Source organism: Rousettus aegyptiacus, unplaced genomic scaffold (assembly GCF_014176215.1).
Source record: "Rousettus aegyptiacus isolate mRouAeg1 unplaced genomic scaffold, mRouAeg1.p scaffold_m13_p_9, whole genome shotgun sequence".
NCBI lineage: Eukaryota > Metazoa > Chordata > Mammalia > Chiroptera > Pteropodidae > Rousettus > Rousettus aegyptiacus.
Window position 1 is genome coordinate 44,229,027 of NW_023416312.1, and position 24,058 is coordinate 44,253,084.

General features: G+C 35.0%; 1 protein-coding gene across 1 annotated transcript; it reads left to right on the plus strand.

The window, feature by feature from the left end:
• The first annotated feature begins 5,249 nt into the window (after positions 1-5,249).
• Positions 5,250-22,126, plus strand: CYLC1 (cylicin 1). The gene is made up of 5 exons (XM_036226542.1): positions 5,250-5,350; positions 8,724-8,764; positions 10,316-10,431; positions 11,923-13,620; positions 21,977-22,126. The coding sequence occupies exons 1-5, from the start codon at positions 5,250-5,252 to the stop codon at positions 22,124-22,126; spliced, it is 2,106 nt and encodes a 701-aa protein (XP_036082435.1).
• The last annotated feature ends 1,932 nt before the right edge of the window (positions 22,127-24,058 follow it).

Genomic DNA, 24,058 nt, shown 5'->3' on the forward strand with positions numbered 1-24,058 from the left:
CTTTTTTTATGGTGCCAGGTAGTTCTTGTAGAGGTCTTTCTTTTTCTTCACGCTAAAGTCTCTCTCTTCCATCTGCATCTTTTCCAGGTTACTGTCTTTGATATCATTAATTATTTCCTTCATCTAGTCAGCTCTATTCCCTAAGCTTACTATTTCATTATCTCTTTTAATGAATTTTTCATCTCCAGAATTTCTATATTTTTTTGTTTTGTTTTGTTTTTGGTCATTGTTGTTGTTCATTTGTTTGTTTCAATCTGCTTGGTAAAATATTCCTGTTGTTTGTTTATTTTGTTTCTAAGTTCTTTGAACTGTTAATCAGAATTTTCTTGCACCTTGTTGAGTTTTTTCATAATTGCAATGTTGAATTTTCTGTCATTTAAATTACATATTTTTATATCTTTAAGCTAACTTTCTGGAGATTTAAAGTTGCCCCCCTCCCCCGTACTGCCTTGTTGCCATGTCTATTCATGGTTCTTGATGAACTATTTTTCTGCCTAGTAATTAATCAGAATATATACTGCTTTAAAAAAAAAAGGAAGAAAGAAAATCTATTATATAGTGATCTAACTTTAGCAGGTTAAGAAGAAGTTTTTCTTTTGATTTTCTGTAGTTGGTGCCCAAACCTCCTGGATCTCTGCTTTGAGGTTAAAACTACTTTTTATTCTATGGAAAGGTGTGAGTCTCCTGTGTGACCAGGTCTCCTCATTCCCAGGACTCCATCCCCACAGAAGAATGCAAAGGGTAATGAGGGTCCAGGTCTCTGAAAAGGCCCTGAAGTCCTGTTACTGCACCAATAGTCACATGCAATTATCCTCTCTTTCTTTCCAAATCAGCCTGACCGGATGTGGGTGGAATGGTTTAGGGAAGGCTAATGGTGTGTATGGCTCTTTTACTTTTGGTAATACTGTCCATTAGGTGTCAGCTGTTTTGCTTCTATATTATTACCTCATCACTAGTACTGGCTGCAGTGTATGTTTTAGTTCTGGTTACACAAATTCCCCTGGTGCTTTTTCTTAGCTCTACCTGGGAGGATAAAGGAGGTGGTGCAACACTCTGGGATGGTGAAGGGAGGTGGTCAGGCTCTGTGACTCAGCTTTCTTCTTGGCAATGGTGGTTGCTAATACACAGCTGTTGCCCCTCGACATTCAGTTTCTGCCCTGCTTTCTGCTCTAATCACTGGACTTTGCTGCGTGGAATATGCTGATCACTCTGGCAGAACTGCTTGGGCTTCTAAAAGCAAAGAAATCACCAGTAATTCCTCCCTTCCCCCTTGTCCTGCTGGGAGCTCTGGGTTACGTTCCACAGTACCTTCGTTTCTGTCTTCTAGTCAACCTTTCTAATTCATGCGATTGACCTACCTTTGATGCTGTGATGTACAGATCTATCAGATCTGCTTGTGTACAGGATGGGTGTTAATTGTTGGACCATAGCTATTCAGTTCATTTTTATTTCAAGGGGAAAGATCGGAGAGATCCCACATGTCACTTTGCTTCTGACATCACTGATATTTTTGTATTTTAAATGGTATGTTTAATCCATACACTTTTTAGTGGTAAAAACATTTAACATGAAATTTATGCTCTTAACAAAACTTTAAGTGCAAGTAGACAGAAAAATTAAGTGTACAACACAGTACTACTAACAAGAAGCACCATATTTTACAGCAGACCTCTAGAACTTAATTGTCTTAGTTCATTTATTTTTAATGTAACTAGTGTATATTTGGATTTAAATCTACTATCTGGTTTTTATTTATTTATTCCATATTTTTGTTCATCCTTATTCCCCTTTGTATTAATTAGAATTTTTAAATTAAATTTTCTCTTCTGCTTTCTTTTTAGTTATTGATCCTTTTATTATTATTTCATATTTATCTTAGAGATTACAACATAATCTTTTGAATTATTAGAATTTAGGTACAAATTAGTGCTTTTACATATCTCCGGATAATGCACACACCTTTCAGCCTTTTAACTTTACTTATTCCACCCAACTTTATACACTATTGCTACCATATATTTTATTTATTTATTTATTCATTCATTCATTCACTCATTCGTTCATTCATTTAGGTGAGGCAACCTTTGGCTGACCTCACAGACTGCAAGGACCTTGCCAGCTTACATTCCTATATATATATATATATATATATATATATATATATATATATACACACACACACACACATATATATACATGTATATATATATATATTTTTTTTATTTTTTTTATTTTTTACACCTACAGCACCTGGTCTTCCAAGTGGTCTCCCATCCAAGTACTAACCAGGCTTAGCTTCCAAGATCAGATGGGATCAAGCTTGTTCAGGGTGGTATGGCCATAGACATCTTTTATTTTTTATAACACTTTAACTTTATTTAAAATTCAACAGGTTGTTATTATTTGTAAATACTTAATATTTGTGTTCTGTACCTACAAATTTCTCTTTTTGATTCTTTTTATTTAATCTTGTATTAACTGTGCATCACTTTGGGTCATTTTCTTCAACTCGAAGAATTCTCGTTTGTATTTATTTTAGTGCTTTCCAATGGCGATATAATTTTCAATATTTGTTTGTGTAAAAGTCTTTGTTAATTTTTGAAAAGTATTTCGCTGTGTTAAAAATTAAAAATTGACATTTTTTTCTTTTATAACTTTAAAAATATTACATTGCTTTCTGACATCTATCACTTATTTTCTCCTTTAGGGCAAGATACATGTTAGGATCACTTATGTACCAAAAAAATGCATAAACATCATTTTTAAAATTAATAAAACTAATATGCTTTGAAAGGAAGGAAACTACTCAGTTTCATTATATTTGAACTTCAGTAATCTGAGGCTGAGGCCACACCTGTATAAAGCAGGTATGACATGATATTTGCTAAATTGTCACTTTTCTCTCTTTTTTTATTTTTATTTTTATTTTTATATTTTTCAATATATTTGACATACAATATTATATGAGTTTTAGGTGCATAACACAGTGATTATACATTTATATAATTTACAAACTGATCACCCGGATTAATTCAGAACCCATCTGACATGCATAGTTACTACAATATTACTGACTATATTTCCCAAGCTAAACTCTACATCCTCTTGACTATTCTGTAACTGCCAATTCGTACCTCTTAATCCCCTCCCCACTTTACTTATCTCTCCGCCCCCCAATTTGACAACCATCAAAATACTCTCTGTATCTTAAAGCTTGTTTCTGTTGTTTATCCTGTTCTCTAGATTCCGTACATGACATTAGTCTTTCCCTGTCTCACATACTTTACTCAGCACAAGATGCTCTAGGTTATTGCATGTTGTGGCAGATGCAAAATTTCATTCCTTTTTATGCTTGAGTAATATTCCATTGTATTTATAAACTACCTCTTTTTTACCCATGCATCCATTGATGGACATCCAGGTTGCCTCTATATCTTAGATATTATAAATAATGCTGCAAGGAACATTATGAATGTACATGTACCTTCAAAGTAGTTTCTTAAATTTCTTCCAATAAATACCCAGAAGTGAGATTATAGGGTTTTTCCTTGTCTCTTCTAATAGCCTTTGTTTTAAAGTTTATTTTATCTATGTAAGTATTGTTATCTGAGCTTTTTCCCCCCTTTTTTTGCGGTTTCCACTTTCTGTAAAATATATTTATCCCTCTCTTTATTTTCAGTCTGTGTGTGTGTTTCTATATGAGGTGAGTCTCTTGTAGGCATCATATGAAAGGGTCCTGTTTTCTTATCCATTCAGCCATCCTATCTTTTGATTAAAGAACTTAATCCATTTACATTTAAAGTAATTGTTGCTAGATATATTGTTATTGCCATTTATTATCCATATTTTTATCTTTAAAAAATTTTTTTTTCTTCTTCTTAAAGAAGTCCCTCTAACATTGTGTGCAATATTGGCTAAGTAATGATGAACTCCTTTAGCTTTTTCTTGTCTGGGAAGCTCTTTATCTGTACTTCCATTCTAAACGATAATTTTGTTGGGTAAAGTAATCTTAGTTGTAGGTCCTTAGTTTTCATCACTTTGAACATTACCTGTCAATCCCTTCTGATCTGCAAAATTTTTGTTCCGAAATCAGCTGACAGTCTTATGGGAGCTCTCATGTAAGTAACTAACTGCTTTTAAGATTCATTGTCTTTAACCTTTGGCATTTTTAATTACAGTGTATCTTGGTGTGAGCCTCTTTAGGTTCATTTTGTTTGGGACTCTGCATTTCATGGCCTTGTACATCTATTTTCTTTCATCAGATTAGGGAATTTTTCAGTCATCATTTCTTGAAATGAGTTTTCAATTTTTTGCATTCTGTTCTCCTTCTGGTACACCTATGATAGGAATATTGATATGCTTGATGTTGTCCCAGACACTTCTTAAACTATCTTTATTCTTTGGATTCTTTTTTCTTGTTTCTGTTCTGACTGGATGCTTTCTGCTACTTTATCTTCTAAATTGCTGATTTGGTCCTCCACTTCTTTTAATCTACTGTTAATTCCTCCTAAGATATTTTAAATTTCAGTAATTATATTAATCATTTCAGACTGGTTCTTTTAAATATTTTCTGTCTACACTTTTATGGTTTCTATCTCTTTGTGTAAGTTCTCACTGAGTTCATCTACTCTTCCCATAAGTTAGGTAAGCATCCTTATAACAAGTGTTTTGAACTCTGCATCTAGTAGATTGCTTGTCACCACTTTGTTCATTACTTTTTTTCTGGAGCTTTGTTCTGTTCTTTTGTTTGGAATATGTTTCTTTGTTGTCCTATTTTGGCTGCCTACTTGTCTTTGTTTCTATGTATTAAGTAAGGCTGCTGTGTCTCCCAGTCTTAGTAGAGTGGCCTTGTATAGTAGGTGTGCTATGGGACCCAGTGGCAGTATTACCTGATCATCTGAGCTGGGTAGTTCAGGTATGTCTCTTGTATGGGTTGTGTGTGCCCTTCTGTTGTAGTTGAGCCTTGGTTGCTGTTGGCTTATTGATGGGAGGGATTGATTCTCAGACTAATTGGTTGTGATAACTGGCCATTACTAATGGAGCAGCTGTTGTGCAGAGACTGACCCTACAGAGCAGAATTCACTTTAGCAGGACCCTAGTGCCTGCCCTGTTTACGCTTTGGGTGTGTTGTCTTCATAAGTGACCCTGGGTGGTGATCTGGCTCAGACAAAAACTGGCCACCAGACATGCTGGCTGGGGCCTATGCTTTGTCTAGGGACACCTGACACGAGCCACCAAACGACCCACAGATGGCTGCTACCCTTGCTGGGCTTGCAAATGTCTCAAGAGGCCAGGCCACAAACCGAGGCCAACTGCTACTAATGCTGCACTTGGGGCTACTTAGCAAGAGGTATGGGGCATGCAGAGGCTAGATGCTGCTTGTTTAGGTTTGTGAACCTTTGAGAGATTTTAGGAAAGTTCGCAGCATGAGCCAAGACAGGCCATTTTATGGAAAATACATGAAGCAGCTAGTGAGGGCCCACAATTTGGGAGAGGTGGGGTCTCCGGGAATGACCAGGGTGGGCCATCCAGTGTTAGCTATGTTAAAGATGACTTAGATATTTCATCCACCTGGGTCTGTAAGCCATGTGGGGGAGGGCTCAACAAAGGAACAGTGCCCTCTGCCATTCCTCACCCTGAAGCCAGACAACTCATTCCTTCCCTTGTGCCTTTTGAGCTGCTGCCCCAGTGCTAGAGCTCAGAGCTCGTGAGTCAGTCAGCAAGTCAGTCTGTGAACCAGACCTTTAAAGAAGAATGGCTGCTACCCTAGAGGCCCTTCATTTCACTCAGCCACAATCTCTGTTGGTTTTTACAGCCATAAGTTGTGAGGACTTTTCTTCTTGGCACTGGACCTCTGGGATGGGCAGCCCAGTGTGGGGCCAGAGTCCCTCGTTCCTCCAGTGGGACCTCCACAGTTGAAATGTTTCTCCCAATTCTCAACCACCACAGGCAGGTGTGGGACCAGACTGTTTTACACTTCTGCCCCTCTTATCTGTCTCAGAGTAGCCTCTTCTCTGTGTATTCAGTCATAGGACTTCAGTTTAGCTGGACTTCAGGGGACTCCCAATGATGGCTATTCTGTAGTTAAGTTATAATTTTGATGTGGTCATAAGAGGAAGCAAGCGCAGCATTTATACCTACTCTGCCATCTTGACCAGAACCCCTCTCACTGTTTCTCAATTGCCTTTTCTAGTGTTCTCCAAATTGAGATGCACTCCAATGGATTACATGTGCAAAGTAATCCATTGAAGTTTGAAAAGACAATATTTGAAATTCAAGTTATATGTTTTATTTTATCTTTCAAAATTTTCTATCTTAATGTATGATTTATAATGTTTAATTATTACAGTAGAATATAAATTATACACATACATATTGAGTTTTGACAAAAAGAAAGTTTTGAAAACACTACCTGAGACTGTAGAAAGAAAGTCAAAATTAATTTAGGTTCAAAGTATTTTCCTAGAATATAAAAACACTGATCCAGCCAGCAAACTTAAATTTCTAGGATTCCAGGCCATATCTTTTAGCTACCCTACTGAACAAATGTGACTTCAACATGGACTAGTAGGTCATTAATCAATTGTCTTTTGGAAAATCAAAAAGCACAAGCTTAAACTATTTCAGATCTCTGTGAAGTTTTCCTTTTCCAAGACCATGTAAAATAGTGGTTCTTAACCAGAGCTGAGATTCCAAATCACCCGAGAAAGTTTTCAAATAAGAACTTGATTAAGACACCCAAATATTCTACTTCATGGGTCAGGGAGTTCTTAGGAATTTTACATTTTTAAAAAATTCTAAGTTAATTCTCATATTTACTTCAAGTTGAGAACCACTGGAATAGATGTTTTTATTACTCAGTGTCTCCAAAATCTTTCTTAAGTAAGTCAGTAGTTATCTAATGGTGAATATGGAACAGGCTTTGCGCTGGATACTAGAGCTTTTATCATGGAATAAAAAAATATTTGTTTGTGACTCAAAATAAATACATTTGAGCATTTTAACTTATTTTTGGCTTTGTTTACTACCTCAATGTTTTAAAAAAGTAAAAAGAAAACTATGTAGAACATATGAGTATATAAATAAAATCTCAGAATTAAGAATGGTCACAACTCACTATTCTGGCTTACTAATAAGGAAGTAATGTTTATTTTAAAAACAAATTATAGCATGAATATCCTCAGTAGATAATGCGATTATTACCAAAACAAATGTTCACTTTAAATAGAAACTACCATGGACAAAGTTTTCCGTGTATAAGAGAAATTCAAAATCCAATTCAAAAGTTATAATATGTGTCACTCTCACATGTCATTAAAGGTTCGATTTCATTTAAGTACCGAGAACATAAAAAGCTGTGGGTATTTTTTCCAGAACATATTTAATTAATTTAGAAAATATGTGGGTTTACTACTGTTTTAGACTTTTTCACTGAAAAAATGAAGAGAGACTGGTTTAATTTACTGTTCTCTATAATTAAATACAACTTTATATGTTTAATAATGTGTCAAATTAATATATTTATTTCAGCTTTTGTTCCATGATTTATTTTTGTTCCAGTTCTTGGTGAAAATACACTTTTCACCAGTTTATCTATAACTTGGTCTAGGAGAGGGAAACTGCAATGTGAATTTTGAGGCTGCTTAGCAAGAGGTATGAGGCACACAGAGGATAGATGCTGCTTATTTTAGGTTTGTGAACCTTTGAGAGATTTTAGGAAAGTTTGCAGCATGAGCCAAGACAGACCATTTATATGGAAAATCTACTAGAAGAGGCTTGGGTGGTGCGCAAGTTGATTTGGGCAGGGTCTGAGGGAATCACCAGGGTAGTGTGAACGTTGTTAGCCAGGTTTATGGAGACTCAAATATGTTGCCCACCTGTGTCTGAATGTTGGGTGTGGGGAGGGATCAATGAGGAAATAATAGCTTCTGTCAACACTTCTGTCTGAGAGAAACCTGTCCCCCCAGCCCAGAAGCCAGACAATTCAGTTTCATATTGTGCCTTTTAAGCCATTGCTCCTGTGCTGGGGCTCAGAGTGAGTGAGTCTATCAGCTGGTAAGGTTATTCACGGGACCTATCAAAGAAATGCCTGGAATTTCAACAGCCCTCTCTCTCACGCAGCCACAATCTCTGTTGGTTTTCACAGCCATAAGTTGTAGAGATTTCTTTTTCTGACACTGGAACCCTGGACTGGGGAAACTGTTGTGGTGCTGGGGACTCCACAGCTGAGATCTCACTCCCAATTTTTATCCACCACACAGAGGTCTGGGATCAGGTTCTGCATCTCTGCCCCTCCTACCAGTCTCCATGTGGCTTCTTCTATATACTTTTTATTTATAGGACTTCTGTTCCGCTAGACTTCAGGCAATTCTCAATGATGATGTTTTTGTTTGTTTGTTCATTTGTTTGTTTTGTAGTTTAGCTGTAATTTTTAGGTGGTCATGAGAGGAGGCAAGCACAAAGTTTAACTACTCTGCCATCTTGATCAGAAATCATCTTATCTCCTTTACAAGTTGTCAGTCTGAACATGAATAAGCTGTCACACTTTTGTGATCTTAGCTTTCTCATATGTAAAATGGAGCTAACACTTTACCTGCTGTTGGTGGAGATAATAGAGTGGACATGACCACTAGTTAATCTGTGAGCTGGACCCCTGTCATTATTATTTTTTATCATAGTGAAAATTCAATTAAAGCATTTTCTTTTTTCTTTTTTTTTAACAGACAAGAAGTTACTATCAGAAAATATAATAATTCCATACCAAGTAAGAATTTAGTTTTTTGGTGTTAAATATTTTTTAAATTATATTTGAAAATAAATTTAAAGATGAATGTTTAATATCTTTTATTAAATGTGATAAAGCATAAAATATCTTGATTTTTTGTTAAAATTAGGAGAATAAAATTAAGAGAGTCATGTATGTGTATGTATGAGTATGTTTGTATGTATGTGTGTTTTAAATATTTTTGGCCTTGATATAGGTTTGTACTCACTATTTTAAAAGGAAATATTTAATTGGTTCTTATTATAAAAGGCAGCTTTAATTGCATAAGATAACTTTGTGTTTAAAATCCACAATAACAAAACCCAAAGTAGGAAAGAAAAATGTAGTCAGAAAGATGAAAGTGGATGGTCCATTTGTTAAGCAGATAAAACTTATGAAAAGCTCTCCTTAATATGTCAAGCTTAAATCTGCCTACACAACTACAACTTTTAGCCATTGGTTATAGTCCTTCCCTCAGGAAACACATAAAAGAAGTCTCTAACTTTGTGGTTAAGAGAATAGACTCTGGAGCCAAACTGTGTTTAAATTTTGATTCTTCTACTTACTTTATGATTTGAGACAATTAATTTAACCACTCTCGGTGCTTCATTTTTCTACATCTGTAAAATGGAGGCAATTATAAATTATCTAATTCAATGTTTTGTTTGAGGATTAAATGAGTTGATATGTATACAGTGCTTAAAACACTGGCACATAGTAAAAACTATATAAGTGTTGACAATTTCAGCTCTTCTTTATTGCTATTACCACTATTCTTCCATATAACATCTCTTTAAATATTTAAATACAGTGATCACATCTTTCTTTGGTCTCCTCATCTTCAACAAAACTATCCTGAGTTACCTCACCATTTCCTCTTTTGACGTAGCTTCCAGATCATGTGGTCCTCCCAATTACTGTATTCTGGATGTCCTCAAGTGTATGTATGACATTTTTAAAATAAGGTTCACAGAACTGCATACAGTATTTTGGTCTGTGTCCCAAATTTATGTGGTTTGACATGTCATTGATGTCAGAGAACTCAAATAAACATTAAATCTAATTGATTGAGACTTTTATTAATTAATTTATGCTCAGCATTGTGCTAGCTATTATGGGGACTGTACAAAGAGTCATTGTCTGAAATGTAACCAAAAGGACATAAAGGAAAGAAACCAAGACAGAAGAGATGATAGAAATTTTTGAAAAGAAAAACAATCTTTCTCTATTTTCCGTTCCTGTTATTGATTATATTACTTTAGCTATTATGGTTTAAATAACTACCTTTAAAATTTTGTTTAACACGGGAAAAAATTATAAATATTTTTAAACATAATTTAGTACTAAATGGGAAGATAAGCTTTTGTGGGAAAATCTTATTGAAATCCTTAATTTATATGCAAATAAACTATAAACTCCAAGGTGAAAAGCTATATTTTGAGTTATAACTAAGTTTAATTTAAACAATATATTTTTTAGTCAAGAGCATTTTAGTGCTTATGAAACTCCATCTACTAATTACAAATTGTTTAATGTCCTCTCTCATTTTAGTCAGTGAGTCAAGCATGAAATTATGGAATCAAGAATATTTCACTTTGACATTTCCCAAACCACACCAGCCAGGTCAGAAGAAGACAAGATTTTCAGAATTACAAATCGCAGTTCCTGTAAGTATTGAAAAGGTCATTTTTAAACAAAATCTAAGATTATTCAATATACACACATAAGTAGATACATGTAATTTAAATTATACTACCTATAATTCTCCATACAACAAATTGCCCCCACCTGTTTCGGATTAAATTTTGATTTATATGTAGTTCTCCATTTCAAAGGTATTATACTATTTTAACAGGCTAGGCAAGCTAGAGAACCTAATGCAGCAACTTCTGGGTTCTTTCAGGAAATGTTTGCCAGCTACAGAAACATTTAAATTTTTTAGAATTAAATTTATTGGGGTAACAATGGTTAATAAAATTATATAGGTTTCAAGTGTACAATTCAATAATACATCATCTGTATATTGCATTATGTGTTCACCACAGAAAGTTAAATCTCCTTTTATCAACATATATTTGATCTCCTTTATCCTTATTTACTTTCTTCTCCCTCTTTTCTCTCTGGTAACCACTAAACTGTTGTCCATGTCTATGAGGTTTTTTTGTCTTGCTCATTTCTTGCTTTCAGTTTTATATCCAACATATGAATGAAATCATATGGTTTGACTTAGAACAGAAGCTGATCTTGATGAGACTTCAGAGCCTCTTCATTTTCTTTAATCTTATACTTGAGATTCTAGATACTAGGAGATTCAAGTTTTCCACCACCTTTATAAGGTGGAGTTATCAAGTAGCAAAAAGAAAAACTAATACATAGATGTCACCCATAGTGATATCAAAATATGTTTTAAAAGCGTCTCCCAAAACACAGTTATAATCAATGCATTTAAACAAGCATCATCTATTACATTTGTAGTACATGCTTCTCTTAATGGTCCTCCTTTAATTCTATGTGACCATTTCATTGACAAGTGATGTTTTACTGAACAGTTAAAGAAATATAATGAATAAATAAATAAATTAATTAATATAATAAAATTAATCTAGTGGCCACTATGACAACCAGATTTAACAAATGTTTGAGTGGGAGTTTAAAATTACACTACTGCTACACAAATTAATGTGGACCAAATATTTATTTCACTTTATGTTCTTGTTTTTGGCAATATTTCACAATAGGGCTCTCAGGATCTCAATTTGATCAAAGATCTTAAAAGTAGGAGTAGAAATCAGGCTAGGCCTGAAGCCTACAGCTATCACAAGAATTTTCATGCCAATTCAGCTTATTTCTGAACTAACGTGAGGGAGAAGGGTGCACAAACTATTCCAAAAGATCTTTCCCATATTGGAGTCCAAAAGAAGCCCACTATCAACTGTGAGTACCAGCCCTGAAATATGGATAACTGAGGGTCTATTTAAATCCCAATATGAATCATTGAAGAAATCCTAAGGTTTCTCCTAAAGTAACACACACAAACACACATAAGACATTGAAAAAGATGGGTGGTTAATAAGAAGCTAGATTATTTTTTATGTATCAATATGTAAAGGTATAACTCATTCAAAAATGCTTATTATCTTTCTAACTAATCTTTTCAGAGATCTGTTGAAAGAAAATTAGAGGAAGTTCAGAAGCCAGCTCATATATGGATACAGAACTCTTTAAGAAACATTTTTCAAAGACCATCTATTTACTTAACTATCAGGAAACAGGCTCCATTTAGACATCCTTATACTCCTAAAACTCATCCTAAAAAGGCAGAATATAAAAAGTCCAAAGATGACCCCAAAAAAACGACTTTTAAGAAAGATTCCAAGAAAAATACAGGTCCATATAAAACAACTCCAGAATCCAAGAAAACAGTATATGATAAAAAACCTAAAAGACAAAATAAAGCAGATAAATCTCCATCAAAATCATCACATGAAAATGAACTATCTATGAAGTCAAAGTACAAATTAGAAACAAACTCAGAATCCAAAGATTCTAAGGTATTCTTAATGGAGATTCCAAAAAAAAATAAGAGAGATTCAAAAAATTCCAAGGAAATAGATATTGAGTCCATATGTACAAAGAAGGATTCTAAGAGCTCAAAGAACAATTCTGATGTCAAATCACAGACTTGCTCAAAAAACACTTCGACTGTGGATTTAATGATGTATCTAGAAGATTCAAGTGCTGAATCCATGGAATTTGGTATGTGGTTAAAGAATTACTCACAGAATAATTCAAAGAAGGCTTCAAAGAAGGAAGCAAATAAGAGCTCTGATGCAGAATCTGTAGACTCAAAGGATGCAAAGAAAGATAAGAAAAATACAAAGAAAGACAGCAAGAAGAAGGAGTCAAAAAAAGACACAGAATCTACTGATGCAGGATCTGTAGACTCAAAGGATGCAAAGAAAGATTTAAAGAAGGCTAAGAAAGAGTCAAAGAAAAATGATAAGAAAAAGGATGCAAAGAAAGATGCAGAGTCTACTGATGCAGAATCTGTAGACTCAAAGGATGCAAAGAAAGATTTAAAGAAAGGTAAGAAAGATTTAAAGAAAAATGACAAGAAAAAGGATACAAAGAAGGACACAGAGTCTACTGATGCTGAGTCTGAGTCTGAATTGGAAGCAAAAAAGGGTAATAAAGATTCAAAGAAGGATAAGAAAGGTTCACAGAAAGATGACAAGAAAAAAGATGTCAAGAAAGACGTAATGTCGACTGATGCTGATTCTGAATCTGAATGGAATCCAAAAAAGGGTGACAAAAATGAAAAGAAGGATAAAAAAAATTCAAAGAAAGGTGACAAAAAGAAGTCTGCAATGAAATCTGAAGAGTCTAGTGAAACTGAATCTGATTGGGAGTCAAAGAAGGATAAGAAAGATTCAGAGAAGGCTAAGAGAGATTCAAAGAAAGATGTCAAGAAGCATGATGCAAAGGACATAGAGTCTACTAGTGCTGAGTCTGATGAGTCTTCCAAGAAAGATCCAAGGAAGCCTGTAATGTTTAAAAGTTCAGATGCTGAATCTGAAGAGTCAATATATAAATTTGGGGCTAAAAAGAGAGTTGATGAATCAGATGACACATCTACAGATTCAAAGAAAACACTGGAACAAAAAAGCCAATTTAAAATGTCATTCAAAAAGACCACATTCAAAGGAAAAGAGACAAAAGGATACATGGGTAGAATTCCTCCATCAAGAGAAAGATCAGCACTACCTCCTTGTGAGCCTTTACTATCATCTAAGGTCAAACGTCTCTGTCGGTGCAAGATGCCTCCTCCACCTCCAAAGCCAAGATATGCTCCTTTGGTATGTTACTTCTGTTTTATTTTTGTGAAAATTTTATTAAACTGAATATATTTTAAATATTTAAATTTATATTTTCTCTAAAGAATAGTCTCTCTTACTGGAATATTGACAAGTTTGGGACTTGCAGGTAAGAAAGATAAATAATACTTCAAAGTGACTCAAGAGAGTTGCAAAACAAATGTCAAAAGTTAAGAATAATATTTAGACTGGAATAGAGAGAACTGGCTTATGATGCTGAATCTTAAGAGTCATATTACAAAAATAGTTACTGTTCTAAACAAGAAAAAAACAAACATGGAAATTGACTAAAACTTCTACAGAGGCATATTTAAGTGAGATATAAAGACATTTCCTAGGAAGTTGCTGAATATTGTAAAAACTCAACCAAAATCCAGACATAGTAGCTTGAAACTATTATATACCAGGATTCATATATGCCAAAAAAATAAATTATTTAATTCATATCTGAACTAAATTTCTTTATGAATCATCATTCTTATTGATGATCAGCAAAAGGTTAACTTGCCAGAAGTAACTGGATCTCTTCTGGTTTACAAAAACCTGAGGTTAACTCAGTCTCTTTGGTGATATTCTGTAAAGTTTATTTAAAGTTTCTATTTATGCCCTCCAGAGGATCTTTTCTTCCATTCTTCCTCCAAAATCTGGTTGTTAAAAGAAGCTTAAGTAGACATCTCACTTTTAAAAATAATTTTATTCTTTTAATTTTTCAATTATAGTTGACATTAATATTATTCTATTAGTGTCTGGTGAATAGCATAGTTGTTAGACATTCATATAATTTATGTAGTGATTCTCCCAATAAGTGTAGTATCCACCTGGCACCATATATAGTTATTGTAATATTATTCACTATACTCTCTATGCTACACTTTACATCCCCATGACTATTTTGTAACAACTACTAATTTGTACTTCTCAATCCCTTCACATTTTTACCCAACTCCCTCAACTTCCCACCCATCTGGCAACTATCAGTTAGTTCTCTGTGTCTATGAGTCTGTTTTTAGAAAGTTGTTTAACGTGCACATTGCTAACTTCATCTCAGACTCTAACTTGATAGGTCTGGGGTGGGGTCCATGGACCTGAATTTTTAATAAGATATAATAAAAATGATATCCAATTTTTTGCCACCTATGGCATTCTGTTTTGATGTGGCTCTTAATACACCAGAAACTCTCTATAATTAAAGATAAATGACATTTTACTTTTTACTTATTCCTCAGCCTGAAGCAAAGTGGATTCAAAAGTTTCTTTAAAGAACAACTGAGCAATTGGTTTCACAGGATGGCCTTACTACAGTAAACACTAGCTACTGTTAAATGAGCATCTCTACTTCTGTGGAACTGTAATAAATAAAAACAAGTCTTCTGAGCACCGGGAGATGACTTTTCGTATATAATTTATAGAGATAATTTATAGAAGTGTGTGCTTGATTTATTTATTATCTTAACCAAAATTCTGAAGCATTTTACCTCATGTTCTGAAGCTTCATGTTAGAAGCTATTTCTGAGTTCAGGTTAAACTTTAGTGATCTTCCTTTGGATGCCCCTATGATATTTTGTTAAAATTCTCATTTATTATTAAGAAAAAGTAAACAAAATGGAAGGAGGGAAAAGAATCTATCACACTATTAAAAGAAATAGAAGCTTTATGTAGATAGTAATTTCTACCTCCCACATCTATATATAGAGTTCTCAATATAATCATTTACCATTGTTTATTTTTCCTTTAGTTTATTATTTCATTTAATGATAAACTTCAAGTGTCCCTGAAATAACACACATTTATCAACCATTTTACATATTTCCATAATTATGCTTGTCACATTGTTTCCTAAGAGCAGGAAAGAGGTGTAGAAGGACAGATAGATGATAGATGATAGATGATAGATGATAGATAGATAGATAGATAGATAGATAGATAGATGATAGATAGATAGATAGATAGATAGATAGATAGATAGATAGATAGATGATAGCTATAGATACAAGAACAAATAAATCCCAAAGTCAGGAGAAGGAATTAAATAATAAAACTTAGAGCAGAACCAAATAAAATTAAAATGAAAAGACAAGATAACAAAAAACGAATGTAACAAAGGTGTTTTTTGAAAAGAGCAATAAAATTGACAAGCCCCTGACTAGACTCACTAAAGAAAATAGAGAAAGAAAAACACACACACACACACACACACACACACACACACACACACACAAACAGAATCTGAAATGAAAGAGGAGAGGTTACTACAGATAAAACAGAAATACAAAATATTGTTAGGAGAATGCTATGAAAGATTATATGCCACCAAACTCAAGAAGCTGGTAGAAATGGACAAGTTCTTAAATACATAACTTCCTAAACTAAATTACAAAACTGTAAAACCTAAATAGACCAATAAACAGTTTGAAAATTGAAACAATCATCAAAATCCTCCCCAAAATAAAAGTCCATGACCAGATGGTTTCACTAGTGAAGATGATTTAAAACCTGTTCTTCTCAAACTTTTTCAAAAAATTTAAAAGAAAAAAAATATTTCCTGACTCATTTAATGAAGCCAACATTACCCTGATACCAAAACCTGGTAAAGATAACACACAAAAATAAAATTATAGAACAATATCTCTTATGAATACAGATGCAAAAATTCTACACAAAATACTAACAAATCAAATACAATGGCACATTTAAAAGATTATATACCCTGATCAAGTGGGCTTCACCCCAGAAGCACAAGGATGACTTAACATACACAAATCGATTGTGATATAACACATAAACAAAATTAAAAATAAATTATATGATCATATCAACATATATAGAAAAAGTATTTTTCAAGATACGACATCAATTCGTGATTAAAACAGTTAATGAAATGGAAAACTACCTCAACTTATTAAAAGCCATATACAACAAACCCTCAGCTAACATCATATGTAATGGTGAAAAACTAAAAACCTTCCATACAAAAAAAGACAAGGCTGTATGCTATCACCACTATTATTTAATATAGTGCTGGAAGTCCTAGCTAGAGCAAACAGGCCAGAGAAAGAAATAAAAAGCTTCCAAATAGGGCTTGAAGAAGTCGAACTGTCTCTGTAGATGACTCAATTCTTTATATAGAAAACCCTAAAGATCACTAAAAAACTGTTAGAAATAATAAACATATACAGTAAAGTTTCAGAGTACAAAATCAGTATAGAAAAATCCATGACATTTCTATATTCTAACAATATTTTTTTAGAAAAAGAAAAAAAAGCAATTATTTTTGCAATTGTACCAAAAAGAATAAAATACCTAGGAATAAACCTAATGTAGCATGTGAAGGACCTATACACTGAAAGCTATAAGAAATTATTAAAAATAATTTTAGAAGACACAAAGAAATGGAAAGATGGTCTGTGTTCATGGATTGGATAAATCAACATAGTTAAAATGACCTCATTACCTAAAGAATTATAGAGATTTAATGCAATCCTTAACAAAAGCCCAATGGCAGTTTTTGAAGAAATATAACAAAAAATCAGCAGATTTGTATAGAAACATAAAAGACCCTGAATAGCAATAGCAATCTTGAGAAAAAACAACAAGGCCATAGGTGTCACTCTGCCTGACTTCAAATGGCACTACCAAGTGACAATAATCAAAACAGCATGGAATTAGCAGTAAAACAGACACAGAAACCAATGGAACAGAATCAAGAGCCCAGAAATAATCTCATATATATAGTCAAATAATTTTCAACAAAGGAGCTAGAAACATACAATTGAGAAATAAAAGGCTCTTTAATAAATGGTTCTGGGAAAATTAGAAAACCTCTTACAAAAGCATGAAACATCTATCTGTCACCATAAACCAGTATTAACTCAGAATTGATCAAAGACATGACTATAAACCTAAAATAATAAATTTCACAAAAGAAAAGATAGGTACTAAACTTAGATTTAGAGAGGATTTAATGAATTTGACCTCAAAGGCCAAGGAAGTCAAAGCAAAAATAAATGAATAGAACTCTATCAAACTAAAAAGCTTCTGCACAACAAAAGAAATCATTAACCAGATAAAGAGGCAATCATCCAAATAAGAGAAGATATTTGCAAACAATGCCACTGATAAGGGCCTAATGGTTGAAATACATAAAGAACTCATGCAATTTAACAATGAAAAAAACAAACACTCCAATTAAAAAATGAGCAAAGGACCTGAACATACTCTTCTCCCAAGAAGACATATAATGGGCAATAAACATATAAAAAGATGTCAGCTTCACTAGCTATTAGGAAGGTGAAAATCAAAACCATGATGACATACTGTTTCACACCTATTAGAATACCTATCACCAACAACAAAAAAAGTAATAAAAAGTGTTATAGAGGTTGTGGGGTTGGGGGAAGGAGCCCTCATAATGCTGGTGGGAATGTAAATTGGCACAGCCACTATGAAAAATAGTATGGACGTTTCTCAAAAATTTAAGAATTGAATTACCACATGACCCAGCAATCCCTGTTCTGAATATTTACAAAATGAACTTGAAAACATTTATCTGCAAAGATATATGTGCTACAATGTGCACAACAGCATTATTCATGGTGGCCACGACATGGAAACAACTGAAGTGTCTGTCGATGGATGATTGGATAAATATGATGTGGTACATATATAGCATGGAATATTGTTCAGCCATAAAAAAGATTAAATACTTCAATCAACAAAACATGGATAGATCATAAGATTATCAGGAAATGTAATAAGTCTGAGAGAAAAAGTTGAGAAACATATGATTTTACTCATATGTGGGATATAAAACTGAAAGCATCAAACTTGGCAAACAAATAGAGATTCATATACATAGACAAATTTATATACATGGACTTCAGATTAGTGGTTACCACAGGGACAGGGTATAGGGGGTCTAATATTTGGTGATGGAAAGAAATTTAACTTTGGGTGGTGAACATACAATCGAATATACAGATGATATAGTATTGAATTGTAAACTTGAAACATATGATTTTATCAACCAATGTCACCCCAATAATTTCAATAAAAATAAAATAAAATGATATCTACAAAAAGTTTTTAAAAATAAAAATTAAATAATACCAGATTTTATATATTTTTTTAATATTTAACTTTACCAGATGCTTTTATTTCTTCATGGAGTTTTAAGTTAGTGTCTAGTTTCTTTTTATTTCAACCTGAAGAACTTCCTTGCATGGCAGGTTTAGTGGTAAAGAACTCTATTGGCTTTTGTTTATCTGGGAATGACTTAAATTCTTCATCATTTTTGAAGGACAGTTTTGCTAGATTATGAGTCTTTTTTAAAAACTATTTCATAGTATCTCTGTTCCAGGGATCAGCCTTCAGTGAAATCTTAAGATCTTTTTAGTTCTTTTCTGAGTCTGTGCTTTTCCCTGAGCATGCATGTAGGTTTTTTTCTTTACATTTCCCTATATATGCAGTTAACTTTCGATGTAAAAAAAAAAAAAAAGTACAGTTTCTTTAAATAATTTAGAAGAAACTTTAGGTAGTAAGAATTAAAACAATGGTGATCAACCCACTTTCATACCTCAGCAATCAGAACAACAATCTATAATCAGAACATATAACCATAATCAGAACAATATTTGAGAATGGGTCCATATTTCTCACTCCAGATCCAGCAAGCCATGCCATAAATACGAGTTGCATTTCTCTCAGCTGCCTTCCATGCAGGAAGGAGTAGGGAATGAGTAGCTGCCATCACAGTGATAACTGAATTAGGGCAAAATTAACTGCAATTTACTAGCCTCACTGTCTCCTGGAACTTGCAAGCATAAAAATAAATATTCCAAAATATTTACTTTCAACAGATACTGTCCATACTATTCATACTATTGTTGTTTAGGTGGAGAAATAGATTCCTAGGGCTTCCCTGATGCCACCTCAAACCCTAATAAATTACAAACTTGAATTAGGGGGCTGGTGATCACATTGTAAGGTATAAAAATATTGAATCAATATATTTTACACTTAATATAAATGATATAATTTTATATATCAAATATACTTAAATAAGAAATAATTAAAATTCGACACGAGATAAAAGGCATCCTTGACAGGAAAAGGCTAAAGGAACTCATTACCAACCAGCCAGTGTTACAAGAAATGTTAAAAGGACTTCTTTAAGAAGAAGGGGAGAGGATATAAACATACAAAATAAAATTGCAATAACTATGTACCTATCAATAATTACTTTTAATGTAAATGGATTAAATATTCCAAAGGGCATAGAGTAGCTGAAAAAAATAAGAAAACAAGATCCATACACATGCTGTCTATAAGAAATGCACTTCAGATGAAGAAGACACACATAGACTGAAACCAAAGGCATAGAAAAAAGATATTTTATAGAAATGGAAATAGAAAAAAAAGCAGAGTTAGCAATACTTAGATAAAATAGACTTTAAAACAAAGACTATATTAAAAGACAAAGAAGGACATTACATAATGATAAAGAGATGAATGCAAAAAGAGTACATAACCCCAGTAAACATATACATACTCCACATAGGAGTACCTACATATATAAAGCAATTATTGACCAGCATAAAGAAAGAGAGTGTCAGTAATAAACTCATAGTAGGAGACTAACACCCTATTGACACCAATGGAAAGATCTTTCAGACAGAAAATCAACAAGGAAACAACAGCCTTAAATAATGCATTGGACCAGATGGATGTAATTAATACGTTAGAGCACTTCACTACAAAGCAACAAAATACACATTCTTCTCGAGTGCACATGGAGCATCTTCCAAGATAGACCATATGTTATGTCACAAAACAAGTCTCGAAAAGTTTAAAAAGATTGAAATTATATCAAGCATCTTCTCCGACCACAATGGTATGAAATTAGAAATCAATTACGAAAAAAAACCGAAGAACAAACTGAAGGCTAAATAACATGATATTAAACAATAAAAAGGTTAGCAATGAGATCAAGAAAGAAATCAAAAGATACCTTGAGACAAAAGTAAATAAAAACACAATGACCCAAAATCTATGGGACATGACAAAAGCAGTCCTAAGAGGGAAATTCTTAGCAATACAGGCCTACTTCAAGAGATAAGAAAAATGTCAAATAAACAATGTAAACTTATACTTAAAGAAACCAGAAAAAAAGCAGCAAACAAAACCCAAAGTGGAAGGAAGAAAATAACAAAGATCAGAGCAGAAATAAACAAAGTAGAATCTAAAAAAAAAAAATACAAAAGGCCAACAAAATCAAAAGCTGGTTAATTGAAAAGATAAACAAAATTTAACTAGATTCATTAAGAAAAAGAGAGGACCCAAATAAATAAAATCAGAAATAAAAGAGAGGAAGTAACAACTGACTCCACAGAAATACAAAAGATTATAGGAAAATATTATGAGCAATTATATGGCAAACCAAAAATGGACAATGTGGAAGAAATGGATGCATTCTTAGAAATATGTAGTCTCCCAAGTCTAAGTCAAATAGAAACAGAAAATCTGAAGTGATTGAGTACTACTAATAAAATAAACTTAAAATGGATTAAAAAATTAAATGTAAGACCTGAAACCATAAAACTCCTAGAAGAAAACATAGAAGTAAATGCTCTAATATTTCTATTAGTAATAATTTTCTGCATTGAAATTACAACCAAATTATAAAATAATCATCATGGAGAAACACCTGAAGTCCAGCTGATCATAACACTTACATCTGCCAATATAAAGAAGGAGCAAAATCAAAGCTGGTAGGAGGGGCAAAGTCATGAATGGGGCTGGACCTGCACCCAAGGGTGGTGGAGAAACACTAGGAGAGTGAGGCTGCAGAGGATCCCCTGATGGAGAGAGGGGTCCTGGCCTCATTTGGAGGCTCCCTAGGCCAGGGTCCCAGCCCAGGGAAGAGTTCCCAAAAATCCTTGCTGCAAAAATCAGATGGGATTATGAGTGTCTGAATAAGATGGAAGGAGACCCTTGATGCCCCTTTAAAGGGTCAATGAACAGGCTCTCCCACTTGTGGACACTCACTCGGGGCACCGGTGGTGGTCAGAGACTCTCACAATATTTATATGGGGAAAGACTGCATTCTCTGGTGGTAGAATGAGGGCTGCAGAGGCAGCCACTGTTGTGCCTTAGTTTGAACCCCCTTCCCCCCCCACCTACTGGGCAATCTACAGGCTGTGCCAGCTTGCCTATGCAGATCCCTTCCACAGGGCCAATACAGGAGTGCTGGCCTGAGGAGATCAGCCCACACCAATCAACCTGCAGATTGCTTGAGATTTTTTTTTTGCTGGATGGCTGCCACACCCCATAACCATTTCAGGCTCAAACAATTGCAGCAGACAGCCAGCACTGCGAGTGCGCATTTTGGAGACAGTTTCATGCAGATCACTGCTGGCAACATGAACCTGGGCAGATCTCAGGGATCTGTGGGCCAGTCCCAGACAGCAGCCAGTCTTGTTGTGATCTGTGACTTTTGCGGGAATGCAGGAATGGTTACTGAAGTTGCAGCAAGACTGAGGTTGTGTTGCTCTGTTGGCCATTGTCTCCCTAAGACCATACCCCACACAACACACAAATTACTCCAGGTGGCCCACTAGTAGTCAACCGCCATGACCTGCCCCTCCTCCAGGTTTTTCAATCCACACTGACACAAACTTTAGCTAGCACAGTGTAGGCATTGTAGGGAAATCAGTTGCAGGTAGACCTCTGCTGCCTGTGAGAGCTGCAGTATCATGTGGGGGGATCACAGGGGTCTGTGGGACTTCCCCAGATAGCAACTAGTCTCACTGTGATCTGTGACTACAGCGGGGACGCACAGACAATGAAGTTTAAGCAAAACTGAGGCTGTATTGACCTGACAGCCCTTGTCTCCCTGATATCCAGCTTCACCAAAGTCACAAAGTGCCTGCAGCTCATTGACAGGCAGCCTCTCCCACACTGCTCTTCTCCGGTGTTGCACATTCTGTGCAGGGAACAGACCTTGGCTAGCACAGTGAGTGCATTTCAGGGAAAATGTTGTGGGCAGACCACTGCTGCCTGTATGAGCTGCAGTATCTCTTGGGAGAATCACAAGGGCCTGTGGGACCACCCCAGAGAGCAATTTATCTCCCTGAGATCTGTGACTACTGTGAGAACATGCAGACACAGAAATTCCAGAAAACCGAGGCAATTGGCCTGCTAGCCCTTGACTCCCTGAGATCCTGCCCCACCCAATACACAAAGTACCCATGGCATGTTGACAGACAGTTGCCCCTTGCCCTGGAATGGTGCATTTTGTGCAGTCAACAGATCTCAAACCAGCAAAGTGAGCAAAGTTCAGGGAATACAGCGATGGGAAGATCACTACTGCCAGTATGAGATACAGTATCACTTGGGCAGATTTCAAGAGTTTTGTGGGCCCATCATAGATGACAGTAGGCTGTGCAGTGATATCTGACTTTAGTGGGAGCCCACAATCTCAAAGCAGGCAGCCAATATGGTGCTATGTAGGCCTGATAGCACCGTGACTCCCTGAGATGATGCCCCAATTAACTCACATCTTGCCTGTGGCAAGCCTGCTCCAAGGCAACAACTGAGTGTGCTTTCCTTGGGTCATATATTCAACAGCAAACAACAGCAATCAGTTCATGTAGCCCACACAAAGCCCTTTCATCCAAGAGAAGCATTCAGCAGTAACCATAAATTCACCCACATGAGCTTTAGTAATTCTTAAACAGAGTTTGGGTGTTTGCAGGCTTGAGGTAGGCAGGAGCTGGCCTTGCTATGAGTGGAAACTTGTGCAGGGAGCAAAAAAAAGAAAGAAAGAAAGAAAGAAAGAAAGAAAGAAAGAAAGAAAGAAAGAAAGAAAGAAAACAGCTGTAGCATGTAAACTGACACTGCAGTGGAGCAGTGGCAGGGGAAAATTACTCAATAGACACAGGAGACTCCAGACATCCCTGCACCACCCAACAAGCATATCAATAAGAGGCTCTTCCAGTTTCAGAGACTTACAGGTAGAGTCAAGCCTTGAGGAGCACTGGTCCATCTCCTAAACTGACCTAGTCAGGGACTGAGGATAACTGGACCGCTGCCTACAGCATTGTCTCTTCCACTTACCTATAGATCTGGTATAGGAAACAATCATCTGTGGATCACTTTATAGCCCCCACCATATAGCCCGGAACAATCAAAGGAAGTGGCTGACTTTGGCCTAGTAAAGAGCCCCTCCCAAGGGGCCACAAAACCAATTCACATGGAGGCTGGCACTAGACCACTAGTGAGCAAATCCTGACTGGTCCCATAAGTGGTAGACACAAAGGGTCATCTCAACAAGTACCCAGGTCTGCTAGGGCAAATTCTACTCAGTGAGGTCAGCCCCACACAGCAAGGCTTACCCTTTGAGTGGAGCCAATTCCCACAGTTA